At 38.3% G+C, this 21,946-nt stretch overlaps 1 protein-coding gene across 2 annotated transcripts in view; it reads right to left on the reverse strand.

Annotated features, from left to right (window-relative positions):
* The window catches only part of EP300 (E1A binding protein p300), a 63,578-nt gene extending 41,883 nt beyond the window's left edge, over nucleotides 1-21,695 (reverse strand). Inside the window, exons 1-2 of one of the 2 annotated variants that reach the window (XM_056339994.1) lie at nucleotides 21,353-21,695; nucleotides 6,225-6,883 (exon numbers count right to left, since the gene is read on the reverse strand). In XM_056339994.1, coding sequence (XP_056195969.1) covers nucleotides 6,225-6,883; nucleotides 21,353-21,446 — 753 coding nt within the window. In that variant the 5' untranslated portion in view covers nucleotides 21,447-21,695. The remainder of the gene's footprint in view (nucleotides 1-6,224; nucleotides 6,884-21,352) is intronic. The other variant, XM_056339993.1, reaches the window with a different exon arrangement.
* Between the last annotated feature and the right edge of the window lie 251 nt (nucleotides 21,696-21,946).

Consider the following 21,946-nt stretch of genomic DNA (forward strand, 5'->3'; position numbering starts at 1 on the left):
CTCTCCCTAGGGCTGAGAACCATCATCCATTCCCAGGTGACTTCTGCTGTACCCCAAGACCTGGCAGCTGCAGACTACATGCCCAGCTCCCAATAGGGGTAATCATCAGTTCCCCATCTCAGCCTACAAGGGAGGCAAAGATCAGAGAAGCACCAGCATCCAGGTTTGAGGGCATGCATGCCAAACTGAAGCCAAAAGCCACACACTCAAGCAACATCTAAGAAGGATGCTAAAAAACAAATGCCTGAAGGTCTGCTGGAACAAATCAGCAGCCATCACTTGGTCCAGGTGAGATTGACACCTGCCAGATCCACAGCTGAACCTCAAAGCAAGGCCCCCAGTCCTGCTGTCACAGACCCACTAACTTGACACCAACAACATGCATGCAACTCTAGACTGAGTCAAGACAGGGTCACTTGGGACATTCTTCACCTGGCACAAGGTAGCCTTGTGACCCTGGCACAAGAAGCAGGAGCATGTTTATGTCATTTGCTGTGATATGTTGAGAAACACAAATAAGAGAAAACAAACAGGAAGAAATGGGTGATCTCATGACTGCAGAAGATAGATAAATATAATCCTGTATAATTTTATCAGTAGGAAACAACCAGAAAGACTGACGTATAGTTCGTCATCATATTAATGATCTATTGGGAGTGAGGGGCAGATAAACAATCGAGTGCCGAAAAAACAGCCAAAGAAAGATGGTGTTAGTACCACTGCATGAGACAAGTACAAGGCTTCACCTGCTATACCATACAAAAATATACATGGCTGAATCATAGCTACAAGTCAGCAAGTGCAACCTACTCACTCCTTCCTGGCCACCACCTCCTTCCACTACTCTTCCCATTTCTCATCTTACCTATCCCATCTATTGTTTTTCTTCCTGTCCCCACCTCAACTTACTTTCATCACATATGCGAGGACGTCCACACAAGGAAGAGCAGACAGAAACCCACATCACAGTAAAAGGAGAAGAGGAGGAGGAAGAAACAAGGAAAACCACAGCAGATGTCAATGCATGGTTAACAAGGCAGCAAAGGTGATCTCAAACAGTTATATCTTCTACACACACAGTGGAAACCAACTTAACTTTCCTGCCTTCAGTGGAGGCAGGGGCTGTCATTACCACAATGGTGGAAGATGTGCACCTCTCACCAGTAAAGGGCATGGATGACATGAGTTCAGGAAACATCCTAGCTTACAAGCATAAGCAACATCAGATAGGGCTGTTCAGACACTCCCCCCATCTGAGAAGAGCAACTACAGAAGTGGAGGAGATTCCCTGAAATTTTGTTCTAACACATCTTCAATTCAGAAGATGGTCAAATAGTAAAACTAGAAGCAGAGTTAGTTAATTGAGGAATATCTGTTACAGCTATGCACACAGACATCACAAATACTCTACTGTTTCTCTATAAAAACCACTGCTTCACAGACAAATATTTGGAAGACAACTAAATTATCAGCAGCAGTATTGAACAATGACTAGTTTTAAGATTTGCAAAGATAAATGTAAGCATAAAGAAGTAAAGAAACAGGTAAGTTTTAGTAATATTCTTGCAAATAATCTAACATTTGCAGTATCAACTAGGTATCTCTTATCAGGATAACTGCAGTATATGGACTAGTTTAAGACCATACTCTGGTACCTAGTATCTTTCCACATCCACATATTCACAAGTGGAAGTTAGTTAACCTTCCCAGAACAGGCAAGTTAGTTTTAGGGAATTCCGTCTGGCTCTTTAAAATAAAATTTTTTATTGTATATCACTTTTTAGTGCCATTCTACTGACTGGTAGAACATTACTAGACCCAGGCATAAGCCAATAGAAAATTTTGCCAGTGCTATCCACTGCATTCTTTCCAAGAACTGTTATCAATCCTTATTCTTTGCACTTGACTGCATAATGTTTTAAGATACCTATTGCAAGACACTAGTGTTATTTCACTGCCATCTGTGCAAGAAACTCTCCTGCCCACTCCAGAAACTTAAAACTCAAAGACAAGTCTTTATTGCTCCGTTTCTCCCCTCAAACATTCCTCCCTTACACTGACATCAAGTGAGCCATTTTCCACTTTTTCACCTTGGTTCATCAAAGACAAAGCAAAGGACCAGAACACACAACTACACTTCTAATGGATTATTGTACTTGTGTGTATGGTACACTGGGTCACAGTCTAAACAGTACGGATACAATTACATGTTGAATCAAACAACTAATGAAAATATGACAAGCAAGAACACTGATCTTCTAATAAAACAGGACACTGAATATTTGCTAACACCAAGGAACATGACGTGCTTTTATTTTCTTTATCTAACTTTACAATGAAGGTGACGTCATCTTCAATCTCTGCTACTTTGAACAGAACTTTCTTATTGTTTACTTAAATGCAGTTCTTCAGGATCTCCGTAACTTCCTTTGTCTTTTTAAATATTGCCATCAATTTTTCTTAAGTTAAGCCGATAAAACCAAGTGTATCCAATATAATAGGACAGAACACTATATATACTCAAACAGTAAGCCAAATGACAAAGAATTACTACTGGAACTCTAAATATTTCAAGTTATTTCACATGCGAGTGAAATACTCGCATAGCAGAGGCAGTAGTAATGCCATTACTAATGTGAACTGCCTTCATCTCCATTTCATTACTTGAGTAATGGAACATTTCTTGAATCAGTGGGAGATGAAATTTAAGTGACCTGAAGGCCAGATGAACTTAGTCACTTTGTGATAGAACACTTATATCACTGAAACACACACCAACTTATATACAAAATACCCTTCTCCTCCCCTAATAAGAGACTGGACAGTAAGACCATAACTGGGCACTCTGGACAGAACCCAGTGGAATAAACTGAAGGTTTGAATTAGATACAATTCCACATGAGGAATGGTTCAAACCCGGAAACATTAATTTGTTCTTATTCTGAGCTTGAATTTGCTGTTTATTTTTAAATTACTCAAAGCTGTAGAACTATCTAATGAAACAAAAAGCCTGAAAAAAATGCTTAAACACTGAAAGAATCAAAGCATTACAAGCAATTTCCAAAACTCTATAGAGTAATAGGCACCTCTGTCATCTTCCTAACTTGCACACAACCAAGCACACAGAAAACAAAAAGTGATTCAAGAAAGGAACACTTTTTACAATTTCTTTCCCCTGCAACCTTCTAAGGGTTCCCTTCAGGCTAGACTTTCACAGGCATTTTTAAGCCGGTACTGTTACCAAAGCAGGGTCCACACCCTCCTCCAACTGGCAATATCAACTCCTTTAATAGATCCCCTCCCTAATATCAGCACTAGCTTTCCAACTGATGAGTATAAATTGGACCAGAAGAACAATTAAAATTAAAACATTTGAAATGCTCATGTGAGTTTCAAACCTGGATTAGTTCCTCAACACTGTGTGTCATGCAACTGGCACAGAGATGGTATGTAGACAGAATTGCTTCTTTGTATGTCACTAACTGCTTACATCATACATAAAACTACACCATCAGACCACAGAATATAAGTAGCAGATTATGACAGTACAAGTTTATGTTTAACAACTGACCCCAAATCAATCATTTACATTGACACTTGGGATTTTTAGTCCTAAAAAGTAACGGGCACAACTAGGGAAGCTGGGAAATATGTGGCCAATGTGTAAAGTAAGTGTTCCACTCTACTGCTAGCCAATGTTTTGGGAGAAGAGGAAGAAAATGCCTCAGTAATTCCACAGGACAACAGAATAAAGCAGAAATCTAACCAATTCTTGCCTTCCAAATTGAGAGCCACTTAGAGCTCATCTCTACTGTTAGAAGAGCGTAACATCCTCCTTCCCAATTAGTTAACATCACAGGAAACCTAAGCTATTCCTCTGTACAAACCACCCGCCCACCACCTAAAGCAGCTAACTTTGGCAAGCTAAGCTGGTAAAGATGAACACAACCAAAGTGTCTGGTCTTTTTTTTTTTTCTCCTACTGAAGGACAGCTCCTGAATAATGCACATTTTTTGCAGCGATGAAGGAAACCTACAGAAGTTGTTACACAAACTCCCACATTAACAGCAACACAGTACTAAATTTACCAATTAAAAAACAGGCTTTTAAAAACAACTGCTTAGGGTCCTCTGTTTTCATCTACTTCTTGAAGATTTGTAGGTGGGAAAAAACAAAAGCAGATGGGTGGAGAGATAAAACAGTCAGACATTACTGTTGTCAGATTCTGCTAACTCCACTGCACGAAGTGAAACACAGGCGCTCTGCCAACAACCAAACCAATTGAAGACATTCTGGAATTTCAGCCTCCATTTCAGACTGTTCTTTCTCATCCTGCAGTTTCAACTCCTTTATAAGGGCTATACCCACCATACTTACACTAAAAGCCTCAAGTTTTTTTGTTTATTTGTTTTGTTGGTTTTTTTTAATCAGCAATTAAAGAACTAAGTATTCTTAACTATTCTGGGACTATGAACTAAAAACCAGAAGTTATCATGTATTTGGTCTGAATATTCCCAAAAGTACAAAGTGTTCTTTCTTCAGAACATCTCAGAATTTAAACAAGTGAGAAAGACAATTTAATTTTGGACTACATCAGTCAAAAGCTTGACTTTGTGTCCTTCCTTTACTTTTCCTAGATAAATGAGTTCATTACAGTGCATAACCCTACCTGAACTCCGATAAGTAAGGATTAAGAAGTTGCATTACACCCAAATACCCAATACACTAATTTTTGACCTCTAAATACAGCTTTCTGAAGATGTATTTTTTTTTAACAGCCAAGGAATAGTCAATGAGACATTGTATAATTCTCATACAATAATACTTCTAAGTTGTTACATACTTATTTCCCTGTAAACGGCATAGAAATTTTCTGCTGTAGCAATCAAGCTTTGTGACAAATTTCCTATCAGGGACAAATTTCTGAAATGACCAGACCACAAAATTAACACATTACTAGACATACAGACATATATATCTCAGAACCATTGTTAGCAGCACACTGAAGTTAAGCAAACAGCTAAAATCAAAGAACTTAATTAGTAACATTAATGAGATATTAAAATCATTTTACTTAATACATTAGAAATAGCAAAACTATTTTAATAATACACAGCATAATTTTAATTTATGTTTCAGATTCATTTATAGACTATGTTACTTATCATTCCAAGCCCTCCGAGTAGACTGATTTTAGGCATTCCAAGATAGATCTACTCAGGTATTGCAAAACACCTTGGAAAAACCTTCCCCTCATCAGGCAAGAAACACAGAATACCTACCTAAAGTGAACTGAAACATTTAAGTATTTTACAGGCTTTTGATCATAACACTAAAAAGCTAGAGGAAAAAATACTGAAGTGGTTCCCTCCTCCAAAAAAGCTAGTTGTGCATGACAAAAATTAAATTTAGACATCTCTTGGCCATTTAAATCACTCTGTCTTCTCTTATCTTTTCAGTGACTCATGACAACTTTTTATAATATCCTAAATTACAAGCACACATCTATCTCCCAGTCCAATATACAAGATTTTTTTTCAGCTTTCTGGTTTACTTTACAGACAAAGCCTTCGTAAATTTTAAAACTAGAACTGAGTTGGATTAACAACCTTTTAAGAACCCAACATTTGTCTTCAGGTGTTTGCACAAGCATTCAATCTCCACTATTAATTCAAGTACCTATTTCTTAACAAGGCCAATGTATGTTTTGGCACATACATGTATCTGTCCATTCAAACCTGTATGTGCCTCTTAGCATCTGCTACAGCATAAACACTCAGCTCATTTCAGACAAAAAATACTCTTAAGCGCCACACAGAAAAAAGTACCACAACATCTAAAGGGTCCTGATGAATTCCCATCACACTGACAATACTAGCATCACATTAAATGGGAAAATACATTTGTGGACAAAGCATAAAACAGAATAAAATACAATCAACTTCTTTTTCAATGTTGCTATTAATCTATACTGCCTCAAGATTTCTAAAATAGGCTTTTTAATCTAGAAATAGTCTTGCTTGTTGTGCAAGACTCAATTTTCACCTCCCATGACTACCACAAATTCCACTTTAGCAGTATATAAACTATTTACCACATGATCCAGGGCTCTTAAAAGAAAAAAAATACTATTCCATAGAACCCATATTGCAGAGGAATAAATCTTACAAAACTAAGTCAACAATAAGAAGGAAGGTAATAAAGTCAAGTTTAGCTTGTCTTACCTTGTTCATTGCTCCAGGCTGTGGCCCTCTCAGTCCAGCCTGTCCTCCCATCTGTGGAGAGCCTTGTTGCAGTGTCTCAGCCAACAAGTTACCAGCACTACCCATTCCTGGGTTTGGGTATGGCACATTAGGTCGCCCTCTGCCTGCTCCAATTGAACCGTTCATGACTTGCCCCTGCATCATCCCCTGTCCATTGCCTGCTGCCAACATCCCAGGATTCATGCCAGCATTCATCCCTGTGTTCATTCCCATGCCAGGCTGGTTAACTGGACTGTTTACTGTTGGCATCATTCCGGCTGTGGATTGGGCTGAAGGACCCTGGTTTGGTCCACTTGCACCCATTGACATATTGGGAGAAGTCAAACCAGCCTGTGCCATGGGGCTTTTCACCATGCTGTTTAACATTCCCATTCCAGGACTATTTTGTTGGGTTTGACTGGCCATGCCTTGGCCAGGGCCACCAACCCCCATATTGAGATTTGGGGAACTACCAGCCCGTAGAAGTTCAGACAGCTGCTTATGTTTAGAGGCAGCATCCTGTGCCAGGCCAAGGCTAGTCTGCAGCTGATTAATGTCACCACCATTGGTGAGTCCCAGTTCTGTGGAGCTTATCAGTTCGTCTGGCAAGTCATGTTCCAGATCAAAAAGTGATCCAAAATCTGAAAAACAAAACAAATTTTATATGAGGTCAGAACAATCAGTAATGTCTTGAAAAGAAATCTTGTTCATTAGTTTCTATTTTTTTTATTTCAAGTAACTAGCAAAACTTCACTTTCTATGTTCCAGCAAAATTCCTGTATCGGTCATTACTGAAAAATATCCAATTTGTCATGATAAAAGTAATTTCTAAACTTTATAGAGTCCAAACTAGAGAAGGCCATTGTACCTTACTCTCCCTACAACAGTTTGTGTTGAAAGATCACCAGGTATCTTAGACTATGATCTCTCAACTTGAGAGATTTGATAAGGAGAGAAAAAAACCCCTCTATTTAAAAAAATCTCACAGAGTTAGCCAATAGAATCAGACAATAATTATTAAAAAGGATTAAAAGTCTGATGGGAAAGCATGGTGTCAAATTTTTAACTTTCACTAAACTCTATTTTGGGACAGACATAGCCAATATAGTAGTATAGTTTCCAAAAAATGTTTACTATTTATAAAATAATAAATAGATGTTTGATTGTCAGTTTTTGGGGTGGGTTGGTTCTTGTTTGATTTTTTCTTTTTTGTTGTCACTGGGTGTTTTAATATTTAAAAAAAAAAAAAATCCGCTATATCCAGTCATTCCCAGCACAGAATTGCAAAATCCCATTGAACTTCATTGGGCAGCCAGTATCTTCCCACAACAAACACTGTCAGAAAACTAAGTAACCCTGCCGGCCATGAAGCTGTAAAAAAAAACAACATTGGGATGAACAATCAAATTCCCATCTGAAAAGCCCATGCAAAGCAATACGCAAGGTAACCAAGTAGAGAAAAATTACTATTTGGGATATATAGGTACAAGAATATTATACTGCATCCAGACTCAATTTACTCAAGAAAATGAGCTCTTATGTCTGCAGAAGCAGCATGCACCTTGATCTGTATATTTAATCTATGGTAGTTAAAACAAAAATAACCTAGAAAGTTTATGGCTAAAACCTGAGCCACTGTGACATACCTATGCACAACTAGGTTGTAAAGCTTAGTATTTGGAATCTGAGAAAATCTAGTAAAGGAAGGGTTTTTTAAATCTTAAGTACTGGAACATTTCAGCACCACTAATGCTAGAAAGGTCATTTCATGGATGCTCTGTAGGAGGCCAATGCACTGCATTTTCAAAAACTTCAGACCTAGACAATGACCGAAATTACTACTCATTATCTCAGCAATTGCATTTAAAAAGAAACGTCAATTACACTGAATTCTAGAGAAGCTGGCAAAATCACTTGGTCCAAACATTTATGGAAAAGGCCTACAGTTAAACAGCATGTAAGTTAGAAAAGCTCATCAGCATTAGAAATCTGTTCAAAATGTTTCACGCAATACCATACCCAAACTGCCAAACTCCAGTACTAACACAGTTTCTACAACTTTGCAACTCTTATCACATACAGGATCATGACTTAAGAATTCTGAAAATATGGTATGAGGTTGGCAAGAGCACAGGTATACCACAACAAGAGATTTTGTAACTCCATTTACATATTCTTCATTACTGCAAAGCACAATAGACAAAATGAAAATTTCCACTAAACAACTACATTTTAAACTATTAAAATCAGTTAGCCCATTCTTCATTAACATAAACCTGGTGTAAAAGTTATGCTTTCCAACACATACTAAGGACTGATCTTTCATTTGCATGACTGGTATTTTTGAAGATTCAGCAGTGAAAGAAGAATCAGAACAATAAAGCTTTTCCCAGGTTCTCCTGCGTTTAAAATAATTTAGTTTCATGCCAGTAGACTTATCTCCTGCCCCTCCCCTCCCCCCAAAAACCCACAAAAAAGCAAACCAAATTTACAATGCTTAGTGGTTAGCTTAAGAATTAAATATTGGTGAACATGGGAAGACTTACAGTGGAAGAGACCCTCTGATTAGAGGAGGATGGAGAAAGCAATCAGAAAAATACATGACAGTCTAAAATAACTTCAACAGGCATGTTAAGATGCCTGTTAGGAGATCTTTAACGTGCAAATGTTGAAGCACTACATCCAGAAAACACTCTGGCTAATAACCTGACAAGCAGCCCATGAGTGAGGAACCAGTGAAAAAAACCAATCTGTAGTTCACAAGTTAGCCTGCTGTCCAGAAAAAAAATATCTCCTTCATGGTGAACAAACAGAACTGAAAATGAAAGTTGAGTGTCTGGAAAGAACATGAGCCAGCACAAACCCTGTACCTACAACATAACCATAAAGACAGCACACAGCAACCTCCCATCTGCAAACTGGGAAACAGCTGCTGAGGCAAAGACGCCCACAAAGCTCAAAGGCCAGTTTTGTGACTGACTGTAGCTGGGGTAAGAACTTCAGCTCCAAAACAGACACAGCTTCTAGGATAGGGTGAGTCCCAAAACAAAAATCCCCACTTCACCTTTTTTGAGGTCAGCCATTGCATATTAAACCTTTCACGAAACCACCTGGAAAGTGATCGGTAAATGTCTACATATGAAGAACTAATTTATTCTTCAAACCACAGCAGAATATTTCCTCAGGAAGACTGATCTAGAGGATTTCAGATATAACACTGCAAAGGGGCAGTGTAACTCCTGTTTTGAGAGATGAAGATTTGCTCATCTTTCTTCACAAGAAAGTATTTATCTCCTTCTGTGAAGACCTCATTCTTTTTGAAATGCCCCCTCCTCATAAATAAGAAGATAATTCCAGCTTTAAGGCTTACTTGCTCACATCCGCCTGGAGTATCCAGGTACAAGCTACCTGAGCTCCTTGGCTTGGCCATTCTGTGCCACCCATGAACAGGAAGAAAAATGTTATAAAAACCTCAAAGGGGTTTTAATTTTTTTATTTATGTCTCAAGACACAACAAATCAACAGCTGCATAAAAAAAAAAATCACAAACCAATAAATGATTGTGAGATAATCCCAACTGAATTAGTTCTTTACACCAAAAAATGTAAACTGCTCTTTCCATATAAGACTAACTTCTTAGGATTTTTAATCCTAGAGAATACACAACAGAAGATTCATCATAAAACAATAGTATCCGCTACAAGCCAAAATTGGAAGCAGTAAACACCAACCATGCAGTATTCTGGTGTGAGTTTGCTCTTTTTGCAAGTCCTTTCCAAAACCAAAACTCCAAAGTTGTCTTCAGTCAGCAGATAAACAACAAACTAGAAAAACTTTCATTTGTCTAGTCAACTATGAAAATTATGTCTTTAGTCAATTGCCAGGAAGCAGAAGTTTGCAGATACAGGACTGAAAGGGGAACAGTCTCAAAAGACCACAAAGATCACTAAGACTTTGTGTATATCTAGCAACAACTGCCATCCATTTCACAGTCTTCTGCACATAGTAAGTATCCTAAAGCCCACTGTAGAGAGTTCTACCTATGATCAATCCAAAAGCTGACAAGGCTGGGCCAGACAGCTCATAGACTACGTGAAAATAATAGCACATACACTCACACAAGAGCCAAAGGCATAGCATAAGACAATGGTGATAAATATCCAAGGAATGGACTGACTTTCCAGTACACTTGAGTCCACTGATAGCTTTGCAATCTGTTTCATTAAGGATACAGACAAAAATTTCTTACTAACAAAATAAAGCTTGTGGAAAGGCAAAGCAAGCAGATTAGTCCTGCAAAGGTTTGTCTACCTGATACATAATCCCTAGAGATCCTAGTATATAATCAGACACAGAAAAACTGAGATGTAACAGAGCAGACAAAATCTAGCCTATGAGCTCATAAACATTCAGTAATCAGGCAGCAAGTGGTACAGCTAAATCTTGATCTCTGTAGGGAGGCACAGAGTTATTCCACATTATGTTATTTATGGTATTATTAGTGTACTTCTTTCCATAGGTAACAAGAGGATACAGAACAGATTGCTACTGCCACCCTAAGATTCAAAGAAAAGGAAAGGCAAGTACCTCCACAAAACAACATCTAAGTAGGTAATCAGAAAGTCTTTACCTGAGGTACTCTCAACATCCAAAGGTATATAATAATTCCATTTAGGAATTGTACCACTACTGAACACTTAGGCAAGTTTTCTTTGTAGAGTCAAGAAACAGGCCTAACTTGCCGTGGCTACATTAAATCTGTAGTGAGAAAGTGGGTAAGACAGTAGATGGAGCAGGTCCATTTCTTTCAACAGCAGTCCAGTTAGACTGGATTAAATAATATAAATTGCACCCTAAACTGTGTGTGAGAAAGCAACTTCAAAAATCAGTGTGCTAACTTGTGTTGCATACTATGGATTATTTTCTTAGTTTTGGACCCTACTTCTTAGAAGTCTGCCTTTGACAGTGTTTGATCTGCAAGACACAAGGCAACTCCCAGCCTGGGTTGGAAACCCACCTGGCACCAAAATGGACTTTAAACTGGCACAGATTAAGGACTTTGTGCATTCTGAAGTCAATAACATGTGGGTGCCTTATCAAGTGATCAATTTTCAAATGAGCTACAAAGTATTTACTCAAAGCTAGTTTTACTACAAGAGCAGCTAGCAGCACCAGCAATACAAAGGTTCTCAAAGCATGCAGGTAAGGTAGAGATTTCTGAAAACACAAGGAAAATATATCCATACAAGCTATTTAGCAAAGAAATCTACATGTGGGTTCAAGTGCAACATGTTAGTTTTTGACATGCTTTCTAGCCTACAGTCATGATTCAGTCATTTTTTTCATTTCTGGATTAAGACAACAGACCTGTATTCACCTTTCAGAATGAAAGGGGCATTTTATCAATATGGAAATTATCTGGTTCTAGCGAATAGGCTGCAGTGAACAATACTGGTTATCTAACAACTTGTCCACATGCTACAAAATAGCAAGAATGCTTTACTCTCATGTGTACCAAACCTTCAGACTTAAGACCTTCAAGCATTCAGTCTCAAAGAAAAGTTGGTATATATGAAGAAACAGCATCATGTGTGAACAGTGATGCCTGAAGAACTCTGCATACAAGATATGCAAGACAACTCACTCCAGCACTTACCTCACTGCTGATCTTACAGAGAGGTAAGAGACTTCACAGTTCCTGTCCCTGCATCCCATTTGTTATATTATATCCTGAACACCAACATATCAAATTAGAAAGCTGCTGAACAGTCACCATTTTACAAAAATGTTTCTGGGGGATCAAATTATATCACAGACATTAGGTTCACAATGAAACAAGTGGACAAGGCTTAATATGGGACACTGCATACAAAGCATGCACATGACTGGGTTGACAGGAGCCACAGATGATGTTGGACTACACAGAAAACATGATACCTTTACTGTGCTTTCAGACAAAGAATAACAAGAAGCTGCTGAGGTCAGTATCTTCCCTGTGTGGCAACATGAAAGCTATCCAGGAGTCGAACAGGACCTAGATGTAACAGAGGAAGTGCCCAGAGGATACAACCAATACTCCAGAGAAACCTGCTGTTCAAGGCTTGCAGCGAAGCATCAGCATTACAGGCCCTAAAATGTATTGTCTGAAATGCCCTTTAAAAAAACAAGCCAGAACTTAAAACATGAAAACAAAAAAAAAGGCAGAACAAGATCAGGAGACACATTCTCACAAGACAATTCAGGTATCCATGAAAATGCAGAAGTAAAGGTGGAGCACAGACTTGAAACAAAGTGCTAATAAAGAAAGTCATCAATTCCCAAGGCCTCTGCAATTGCAGAAAATTAAGCTAAACATGTTCAGGCAGTTTTATTGGGGAAAAATACCAAACACCAACACGTCTAAGAAAGAAGCAAAATCTCTTTAAGATTACTACCAGGTGGGTGTGAGAGAACTTTGCTGTACAGCATTCTATATGTCAGATTTATTCTTACCATTAAAGCCCATTAAGGAGAAGGCTTTTCATGTAGATCCTCTATGAAGCTGCAATTACCCAATGGTAACACAAACTCCGCCAAACCATTTTTCCTAACTTTAAAATACAGAGTTAATTTAATCTACAAATTAGTAGATGCAAAACGAAGGGTTAAAAATTTCACATCAGCCTAAGATATTAAGGTCTAGATTCATCACTGCAACTACTGCTTCCAAAATCCTAGGATATCAGCCCCTATATAACCCTAATCATCACTCACGCCCAAAGTGGAATTATGATGGAGAGGTCTTCACTATCTCTTATGCAACAGCAACTGAGGATTCCTATTCTGTAGTAGACTATTTGGGTAACAAAGCCTTCTGCATTAGACTATGATATTAATTCTGTTCCCTACAAGAAACTGAGGAAGCACTGCCTCCTTCCTTCCCTACTAATCCAGAGAAGACCTGAATTTGTTCACTACATCAAGAAACTTGGTAATGTGAAGTAAGACTGCAAACAATACAAGCAGAAAACGCATCTGAAAAGGACATACTCAAAACTCTTGGAAGACCACAAATGCAAAGGCACAAAACTTGTTAGCACATCATGGTAGCACACAACTTCAGGCACAGATTTTTTAAGAACCACCAAACATTCGTTGGTCTAAGTCCAACTCGCCATCTAGAATGCACATAATTTCATTATTAGTTGTAACAACCAGGTATAAACACAAGTATTTTACAAGTGTAAACAAACAAAAAATATCATTCTAAAGCAGCAAAACCTTATCATTCAACATCTACTGAAGTCCTAGAATTAAGACTTTTTTTTTTTTAAGCTATCCTAATTCCTATTCAAACACTGGTGTCAAACATCAACTCTTGCTTAAAAAAAAATATCTCAGTTTTGTGAAGTCTCAATAATCTGCAAGTTTAAGCCACACTTGTCCCAAATATCAACACAAATGCCAATTTTAGTAGACTCTGGTTGATGCATGTTTTTTGCAATTTCAGAATAAAATCGTATTTATAGCAAACTTTTCATTATCATATGCAAAGTTCTTCAAAAACCAGTAGTTAGACATACAGATGATAGCAGGTGTTTACCACTGAAAATCAGTGAAAATTCAATGGTTATGACTCTGGAATATGGAAACGTAACTGTCCCAGGGAAACAGAAGTGGTGTAATCACATGGAAAAGACTGGGTGCAAGAATCAAGATAGGGTATGTTTAATGTTTTAGTATTAAGGCGGAATTTCAGAGACACTGTTGTCTCTGTACCCACCTATTCATGCCGCTACCTTACACAACACAAAGGTACTAGTCTTGCCATCACTAATGGCCCAAATAAGACGAAATTTTAACATTTTAATTATATATTTAATTTAATATAATTAAAAATACTGAAGTTACACAATTTCCTTGCGAACGTGTTGCTCTTTGCGTAAATTTCACTGTGCTACCTTTTAACTTTAGTGAAAAGCCTCTAAATTAGTATTCTTACTCCCCAGACTATCGTGTGTATGCCACAAACTCCCTTAAGACCATCTTAAATTACCTACTGCTGGCCTGTGGACTTGTTAAATAGTAAGAATGGCATTTCAGTTGGGAGTCTGGTGAATTGTGGACCACCGTGCATAAAATCTGGAAAGTTAGATGCCCTGCTGGTCTGCTATACTGGGTGGGCAAAAAACAGGTACATGCAGATAGGAAGGGAACACCCATATGTGCACAAACACACTGAATCAGTTTCATTTTAGAAGTGATTACAAACCAGTTTCAAGAAAAGAGTAACATCCACTTCATTGTCAAGTTAACAACAACTTTGGAACTATGTAATCTACATAAGCAATTACCAAAAAGTCAAGTCAGTTTTCTGAGTATTACTGACTTGAGTTCCTTCAACATTACTCCCAGGTAAAACTAAAAAGCAGTGAATTTATGTACAAAAAAATACACAAATAAACAAAAAACAGAAGTCAGAAGATCAAGACCTTTTTTATCTTGAACCAGTAATTACCCAGAGCTCCTGAAATTATATTCAGGAATACATAAAAGGCAGTTTAGCTTCAGCAGAATTTGTACTGAGCAAGCAATACAGCAGCATTTTGCCAAATTTTATTTTTAATTAGAATTCTAAAAAAGAAAAACTGAGAACCAGATTATTTTCGTTCACTAACACAGCAAGAGTATGTTGTAAGAAAGATTATCTATTCAGTCCTGCTTGGGAGTTCTACAAAGCAATAAAAAGTAAATCACAATTCTGCAAGCAAACAGATACGGTTGAAAACTCTACTTACATCTCTTATGGAGGTGTAACGAAAGGTGCAGTATGGAGGTATTTCACACCATCAAATGGAGAAAAAGAAAAATCTTTCTCTGTCCCATCTCACAAACACCAATAATAGAAAATAACCTGTGCTGTTTTTGAAGGTCCTGTACCTGACTTGAACGTTTTAATGAAAATCCTAATTTGGAGCACGATTTCATCTCCTTGCTGTTCCTGAAAACACATCTGACATAACAAATTAAACCACAAGTTACTATGATTTGAGTTCACCAGAATTCAACACTCCTTTTTCTGATTTTCTTCAAAAAGTTTGGGAAGAAATGCATGCTTGAAAAAGAATACAGCACGTCAAGTTTTTAAGAGAACTTTAAATACAATATATGCCAATCCATTTTGAGTAAACTTGTCACTATTTTGGAAGAAAATGAAGTAATGTCAGATACATCACTTACTGGTCAGGGAGAGGATATCTATGAATTGCCCTAGTTCAAGTCCTACAAATCCAATGTAACCACCGAAGTTTTTTGTTAGTGCATACAACCATATGCAGAGATAGATACATTTTATATTTCAGCCTGCTGCTACAGTTTAAGACAGAAAAGCCAAATCTTTGGGAAACAGGTGTGCACTGCTTATCTGTCAGTGAAATCTACACAGCAAGTTTACTCCATTTGTCAAATAATAAATCCAAATTACTTTTGGCCAAGCCCACTGTCCTGGTTTCAGCTGGGACACCCTCTCAGAGGGGGCACTAGTTCGGGTGATGAGAAAGATTTAAGCACTATATTTATATTGTTGGAACAAGCACTGAAATGCTGCTCCTGCTAAAGCAGCTAAGCAAGACACTGAGGTGATACACTGGAGGTAACCAAGCTGTCTAAAGAGAAGATGCAAGAAAAACACATTAAATCATACCAAATTAAAATCTTATAAAGTCACTTTCCCCACATTGTAAAGGTACAAGAAAACAGAATTCCTACAGTAGAAGTTCAGCATTTATCCCTAGTACCTTATGAAACCCGCACCCCCTAAAATTGTACGCCAAACCCTAGAGTCTGCTAGACCTTCCCAGATAAACTCTGGCTTTCTGCAAATACACAACTGATCAATAACCTGAACTAGGGACCCCCTAGACTAAATCCAAACCCTGCTCTAGGGCCATGAGGGGCAAGATGCAAAAACTAGTAGCTTTGGGGGGGGGGTGTGGGGGGTGTGGTGTGGTTAATCTAGGATTTAAATTCCCAAGTTCAGCAACAAAGGTCTTCCCAGCAATATCAAACTTGTGAATCTGTGTTTTTAAACTGCAACAGTAAACTGGTTTTCTAGTCTCAAAGGGTTTTTTATTTGTAAGTGCTCAAGATTTAGTTTTACATCACAATATGTACAGTCCTTGTGTTGTAGTGGGTATTTCTTTTCTAAAAAGTTAGGTACCTTTCTAACACAGCTCAGAAAATTTACATACCTATGTCAGACACAAACACATAATCCACCTGGTAAAAGGGGCAAAAAAGCAGAGATATAGCAGTTTGTAAATCTATGAGGTTCAAAAGTCTGCAAGATTTTCTTTAAAATGTTACTAAGCACCATATGAATGATTGGTTTACTTTCTAAAGAAAATCTTGCAGACTTAAATTCTCTAAATTTATTCCTAATGCAGTTAATTTGAGAACCTACTTAGCTACAAAGCAAAGATGCCCATTTTTGCCACACAAGCATCCACTGATATAATACTCTATTTACAGTATATGCATCCATCAAACTGTTTTAAGGCATCTCTCATCTCATAACTACTAATACTCTGGGGGAAAAAAAGAGCAAAGAAGTGATTCTCAACAAGACAGGACAACAATATCTATCTGATGGCTCTAAGTTGAATGTAACTAATGACTTGGTCTTCAACACCAGCCAAAAACCAGACTTGTGAAAAGTATTTAATTTTAAAAGTAGGATATACAAACACTAGGGAAAACACCCATAAACTGTCTGAAAACAAAATTGAAAGCAGTGCCTATGCCTCTGGAAAAGGCAGTGAGACAAGATCAATATGATTCATTTTGAGCAAAGAAACATCCCAATACATTTATAACAAATGAAAGATGAGTATCAGTCAAAATTGCAGTAGCCCAGGCAAGGTTTCATTACAAGTCTTAGACCTTTGATGTAAGGGAGAGTAAAGTTTTAAAGGTCAGAAGCATTTACCTAGAAAAAAAGGAACATACAAACTTTAGAAAAGATGGGTACTGGAAGAGACATTAAAGATGTGCTATTACTCAGAAAAACAAGACTTTTGGATATAGTAAACTAAAGGATATTAAGGAACATACCACAAATATGCACACTGATCTCTGACATAACACACATGCCAACTAATTGTAGAAAACTGACTTCCAACATTATAACATGCCAGAAACACTAAGCACTTAAAATCCTATTTTCAGATCTAGCAACCCAAAGACATGATACCATACAACCACACTGCAGCAGAGAGTATACTCCATTTTTATTCCTTGACAAAACACAGCAGTTCTGAATTCAAAGCCCAAAAAGCTTTCCTAGTTTACAGAAAACAGATTTTCTTGGGGGTAGGGGGGTGGAGGGGGCTGTAAAACATGATTAAACTCTCCCTTCCTGAATACACCACACAGAAATCCGTAGGGGCACCTGCATTACTGCAGGAATAATTGACAGGTTCACAAATTATATATATATATATGTACACACACACACAGGTTTAAGGCATCCAGCTACAACTGTATACTAAAGACTTCCACTCATTTACTCAAGAAGGTAACTTCAAGATCGACTCAAATTATTCTGTTATACTGGGGGAAGGCTGGGGGGGGCGGTGGGGGGAAGGGAAGGTGTTGAGTAGGCTGCTATACACCAGTTTGCTAATACAATGTTTAAAAAAGTCTTGGTAGACTAGGTGCAACATATCAAAATAGTGTTTCTAACACTAAGGAACAGTAAGCAAACCCAGCTACACTGGGCAAAGTATTTGTGTCAGTGTAACAAAGCTAGTACACAAGAGCTGTGCAAGCATCCAGTGTCACAAACTCACATCCTGTACTAAGGATACTATACCAACAAAAGGTGACCCCACTGCAGAGCTGTAACGGCCCTCAAAACACCTGGACAAGATCTGTGTTATTACCATTACTCCTTGCAACAAACATAACATTTAAATAGAAAAAAAATAAATGTAGAAAATCCTCTAGCAGCTTACGGGAATCCACACAGTCCTGCTTCTGAAGCTATTTTAGACACACAACATTTAAGAAAAGAAAAATGAGACCATTCAAAAATTATAATATCCTACATGACACTGACAATACCAAGACTTTCTAAATTACTGATAAATGTTTGTTACAAGATGTGCTACAAACATTTTGGTTGCCCTGTAAGGCTGTTATTCTCACCTCCTAAAGAAGGAATTGGCATTAATTAACTAACTCAAAACTATACCAATACAGTATGTTCTATGCCAAAGCAAATTCTGAGCAGGGAATACAGAAACCATTTAAGACTTCTAAGACAGAAAGGGATGCAGCACTCCAACAGCAGTGAGAAATGCAGCTGGCTGCTGCCAATAAATCAAGCATATTAGGACAATCTTTGCTGACTTCTAAAAGAAAAACACCAACATCTGAGTTTAGTACATTCCGAGCCCAGAATATCACTATGATCCGAGTCTACAGTGAAAACATGAGTGAATTAGAGACACGACGTAGTCTTCAATACAAATACAATTAACGTCTGCAAGTTTGGAAATAAAGTTATCTCGTCAGTTATTGTTTTTTGGTATCTAACAGGCTAAAACAGTATTTCAGATTAAGAAATTAGTCAAAAAGTTACTAGCAAAAGAAACACTGAAAGATCCACTATGCCCATGTGCTGGAAAAAGTGTCATCAACAGTGCAAGTTTATTACCTTTCTCCTTCCCTCTCTAATGATGCTGTGATTCTAACAGTTTTAAAAAGAGTGCCTGAGTAAGTACATAAGCACTATATTATTTATGTTCTATAATTAACTATGGAGTGGGGACAATATAACAGATTCTGTAAGTGGAATTTCCTTAATGAAAGCTGATTGCACTATTTCAAAGCAAATTTAAGGAGCAGTTAGTGAAAAAACGTAAACTCCAAAGCAGTTTCCCACAACAGCAAAAGTGAGACAAAAAAAAAAGTCTCTCAAGTAGCAAATGAAAAAATACAACTCTCAAAACTAATTGAAGAGGTTTGATATTATTTAATTAGAGAAACAGATATGAGAAACAGATATGACATCATGTCAAAAAACACAGAAAGTGCAACTGTCCCAAATTCAGTTAAGTTGTCAACAAAAAAAATCCAGAACAGGAATCCTTTAACAGTTATTTATGTAGCATATATGAAGTGTTTGCACCACTATAAACCTCTGCATAGCTATCAGGTGATGACAATCGCAATCACTTTGAGAAAAGTTATCCCGTTCGTACACTACTGAAACAATCCCTAATGTTTTACCATAACTGTAAAAAGTTTTTATTAAGCTGCCCAGTAAGTGAACAACTAAAACAGACTTAAGTATTCTGTGAAAATCTGCATCTGTTAAACCAAAATAAATTCAAAAATTATCCAATTTGTGACAAGACAACTGATCACAAATGTCTTAGATGTGTGCTCATCTGAACCAAAATTTGCCTTTAACTTCCATATTTTTCAAGTATCAGGACTTTTTTCACAAAATACATTTTTATTTCACCTCTCTAAACAGAGCATGAAAACCACAGTTAAGACAAAATAAAAATGGTTACTACTGAATTAAGTACCAATTTCCAAGTGTTGCACAAAAGAACCAACAACTAGCTCCCGCTGAACAGCAGCTTCTCCAACACTCTTTTACTCTCTTACTAGAGACCTGTTGATACTAGGAATAGTTATGTCCTCCAGTTACAACATAGTATTGCCTCTATCTAATATGGTCTAAAAGTTAGACACAAACTTTTCAAAACTAATACATCATTCACCAAGAACAGAAAAGGCAAAACCCAAAATTTTGAAGTCAATCACATCCACTGCTAAACCAAGAACGGGCTACTAAAGCCTCCTGTTTACAGTCAAATGAGAAGCTTTAAAAAAAACCACCCAACCACTACCAAAAGCCAAACCCAAACAACCAACCCTTCTCCTTTCTCTTGCCAGCTGTTAACTGCATTGAACAAGAACACTGGTGGCTTCGGAAATGCCACTACTCACCAAACTGACAGGAGGAAGCCTCCTCCATATCCCATAGGCCAAGATCTAAAGTGAGTTCAAAGAAACTCCTGCGGGACAGGTAACCAAGTACTCTCACAGCATAATTGCCACCAAATACTCATCTGCTTCACAAGAAGCATTACAAAGCTGAACAGCCCTTTGTTACTCCCTCCCCCCTTCCAGTACAACCATTTCACATTTGCTAGGGCTTGGGACACCCAAGATTTCCAACCTCTAGCTTACCTTTGAAGGACTGCAGAGAAGCCCCCCCTACCTCCACAGCCCTTAACTCTACAGGGGAATTTCAGACATTTTGCTCTCCCAGCAAAGAAATGGAAGATGCAAGATGAACTACACTCCATATTGATTCTTAATGCAAATAAGGTGAAATAACATTTAATTTCTAAGAAGGTAAAAAGTCTCACTTAACCTTATGCCCCAAGCTTGGGATCTGGATTTTGGTTTTAGTTGGGGTTTTTTCCCCTAAAGCCGATGGTCTACCTGAATCAGAAAAACAGCTTTTAGATATTCTTCTGTAAATCAAATACGCAGACTGCAAGTAAGAAGAAAAAAAAGAAAAATGGCAGAGAAATAAATCTTGTTTCTAACAGAGCTGTAAAAAACCCCTTGTATATATGCAAAAACAAGAAATAAGACACATTTTGTGTGTACGAACGTACACACGTAATTCAACAATAAAGTGTAGAAAAGCATCATCTTTAGCACTATTTCGTATTTCTGTAACTGGCATTAAAGGTACATGCTTAGCAAAGACCTCGGTAATAACGACTATTGTGAAAGACACGAAAATGACAAACTGTTAAGTCTTATCTGCAGTTGATCAAAAGCACAATAAACTGAACAGCTTTGCTTTCAATCACTTCCAAAAAAATAGAAGGGCTGAAACATCCGAACACCCTTCCTATGCTATTAATGCCAATAGGTTCAAACGGAGCGAAAACGGGAGAAACAGGCAGATAGAAAGGACTAAGGCAAGCACGAGTTAACAGCAGCAAAAGGGAGGAGGAAAATTAGGCAGAAGAGGGGAGAAAAGAGCTGTAATTGCGGCCCCGAAGGTGGGGAGGGCCTGGGCCCCCGAGACTGACCTGTGCCGTCGCTGGCGGACACGGAGAGCGCCGGTGAGGAGAGTTTAGGCCGCTTGGCTGAAGGCGGGCCCGGCTCCACCACATTCTCGGCCATTTTTAATTCTTTTTTAGACAATCACTCAGAGCAGAGAGACCGTGGGGGGTGAACCCCAAAACCTTCACCTTCTTCTCGGGCCCCGAGTCAGCTGAAGAACAACAATAACGCCGAGAGCGAGCGCGGAGGATCTGGCGGAGGAGGGGGGGCAAGTTCCCCTTTTTCTGCCTCTCGGCTCCGGGAGGGCGGCAGCGGAGAGGCAGGGAGAAGGTGGGAGCAGGGGCGGGAGGGGAAGAGGCCTCTTCCCCCAGGCGAAAGGGCTGAGCAAAGATGGGAAGAGCAGGTATAACCCCCGCCAAAAAAAAATAAAAAAAAAAAAAAAAAAAGCCGGTGGGGTTTGGTTGGTTGTTTTTTTTTTTTTTTCCCAGTAAAATTAATCCCGGCTGTTGTGCTGCTGGTGCTTCCTTGCCGCCGCCACCATCATCTTCATCCTTCGGGGGGTCTCCTCCTCCTGCTGCCTCCTCACCGCCGCCATCAGCCTCTTCCTCCTCGGCGCCGTC

This window comes from Falco biarmicus, chromosome 5, assembly GCF_023638135.1.
Source record: "Falco biarmicus isolate bFalBia1 chromosome 5, bFalBia1.pri, whole genome shotgun sequence".
Taxonomy (NCBI): Eukaryota; Metazoa; Chordata; class Aves; order Falconiformes; family Falconidae; genus Falco; species Falco biarmicus.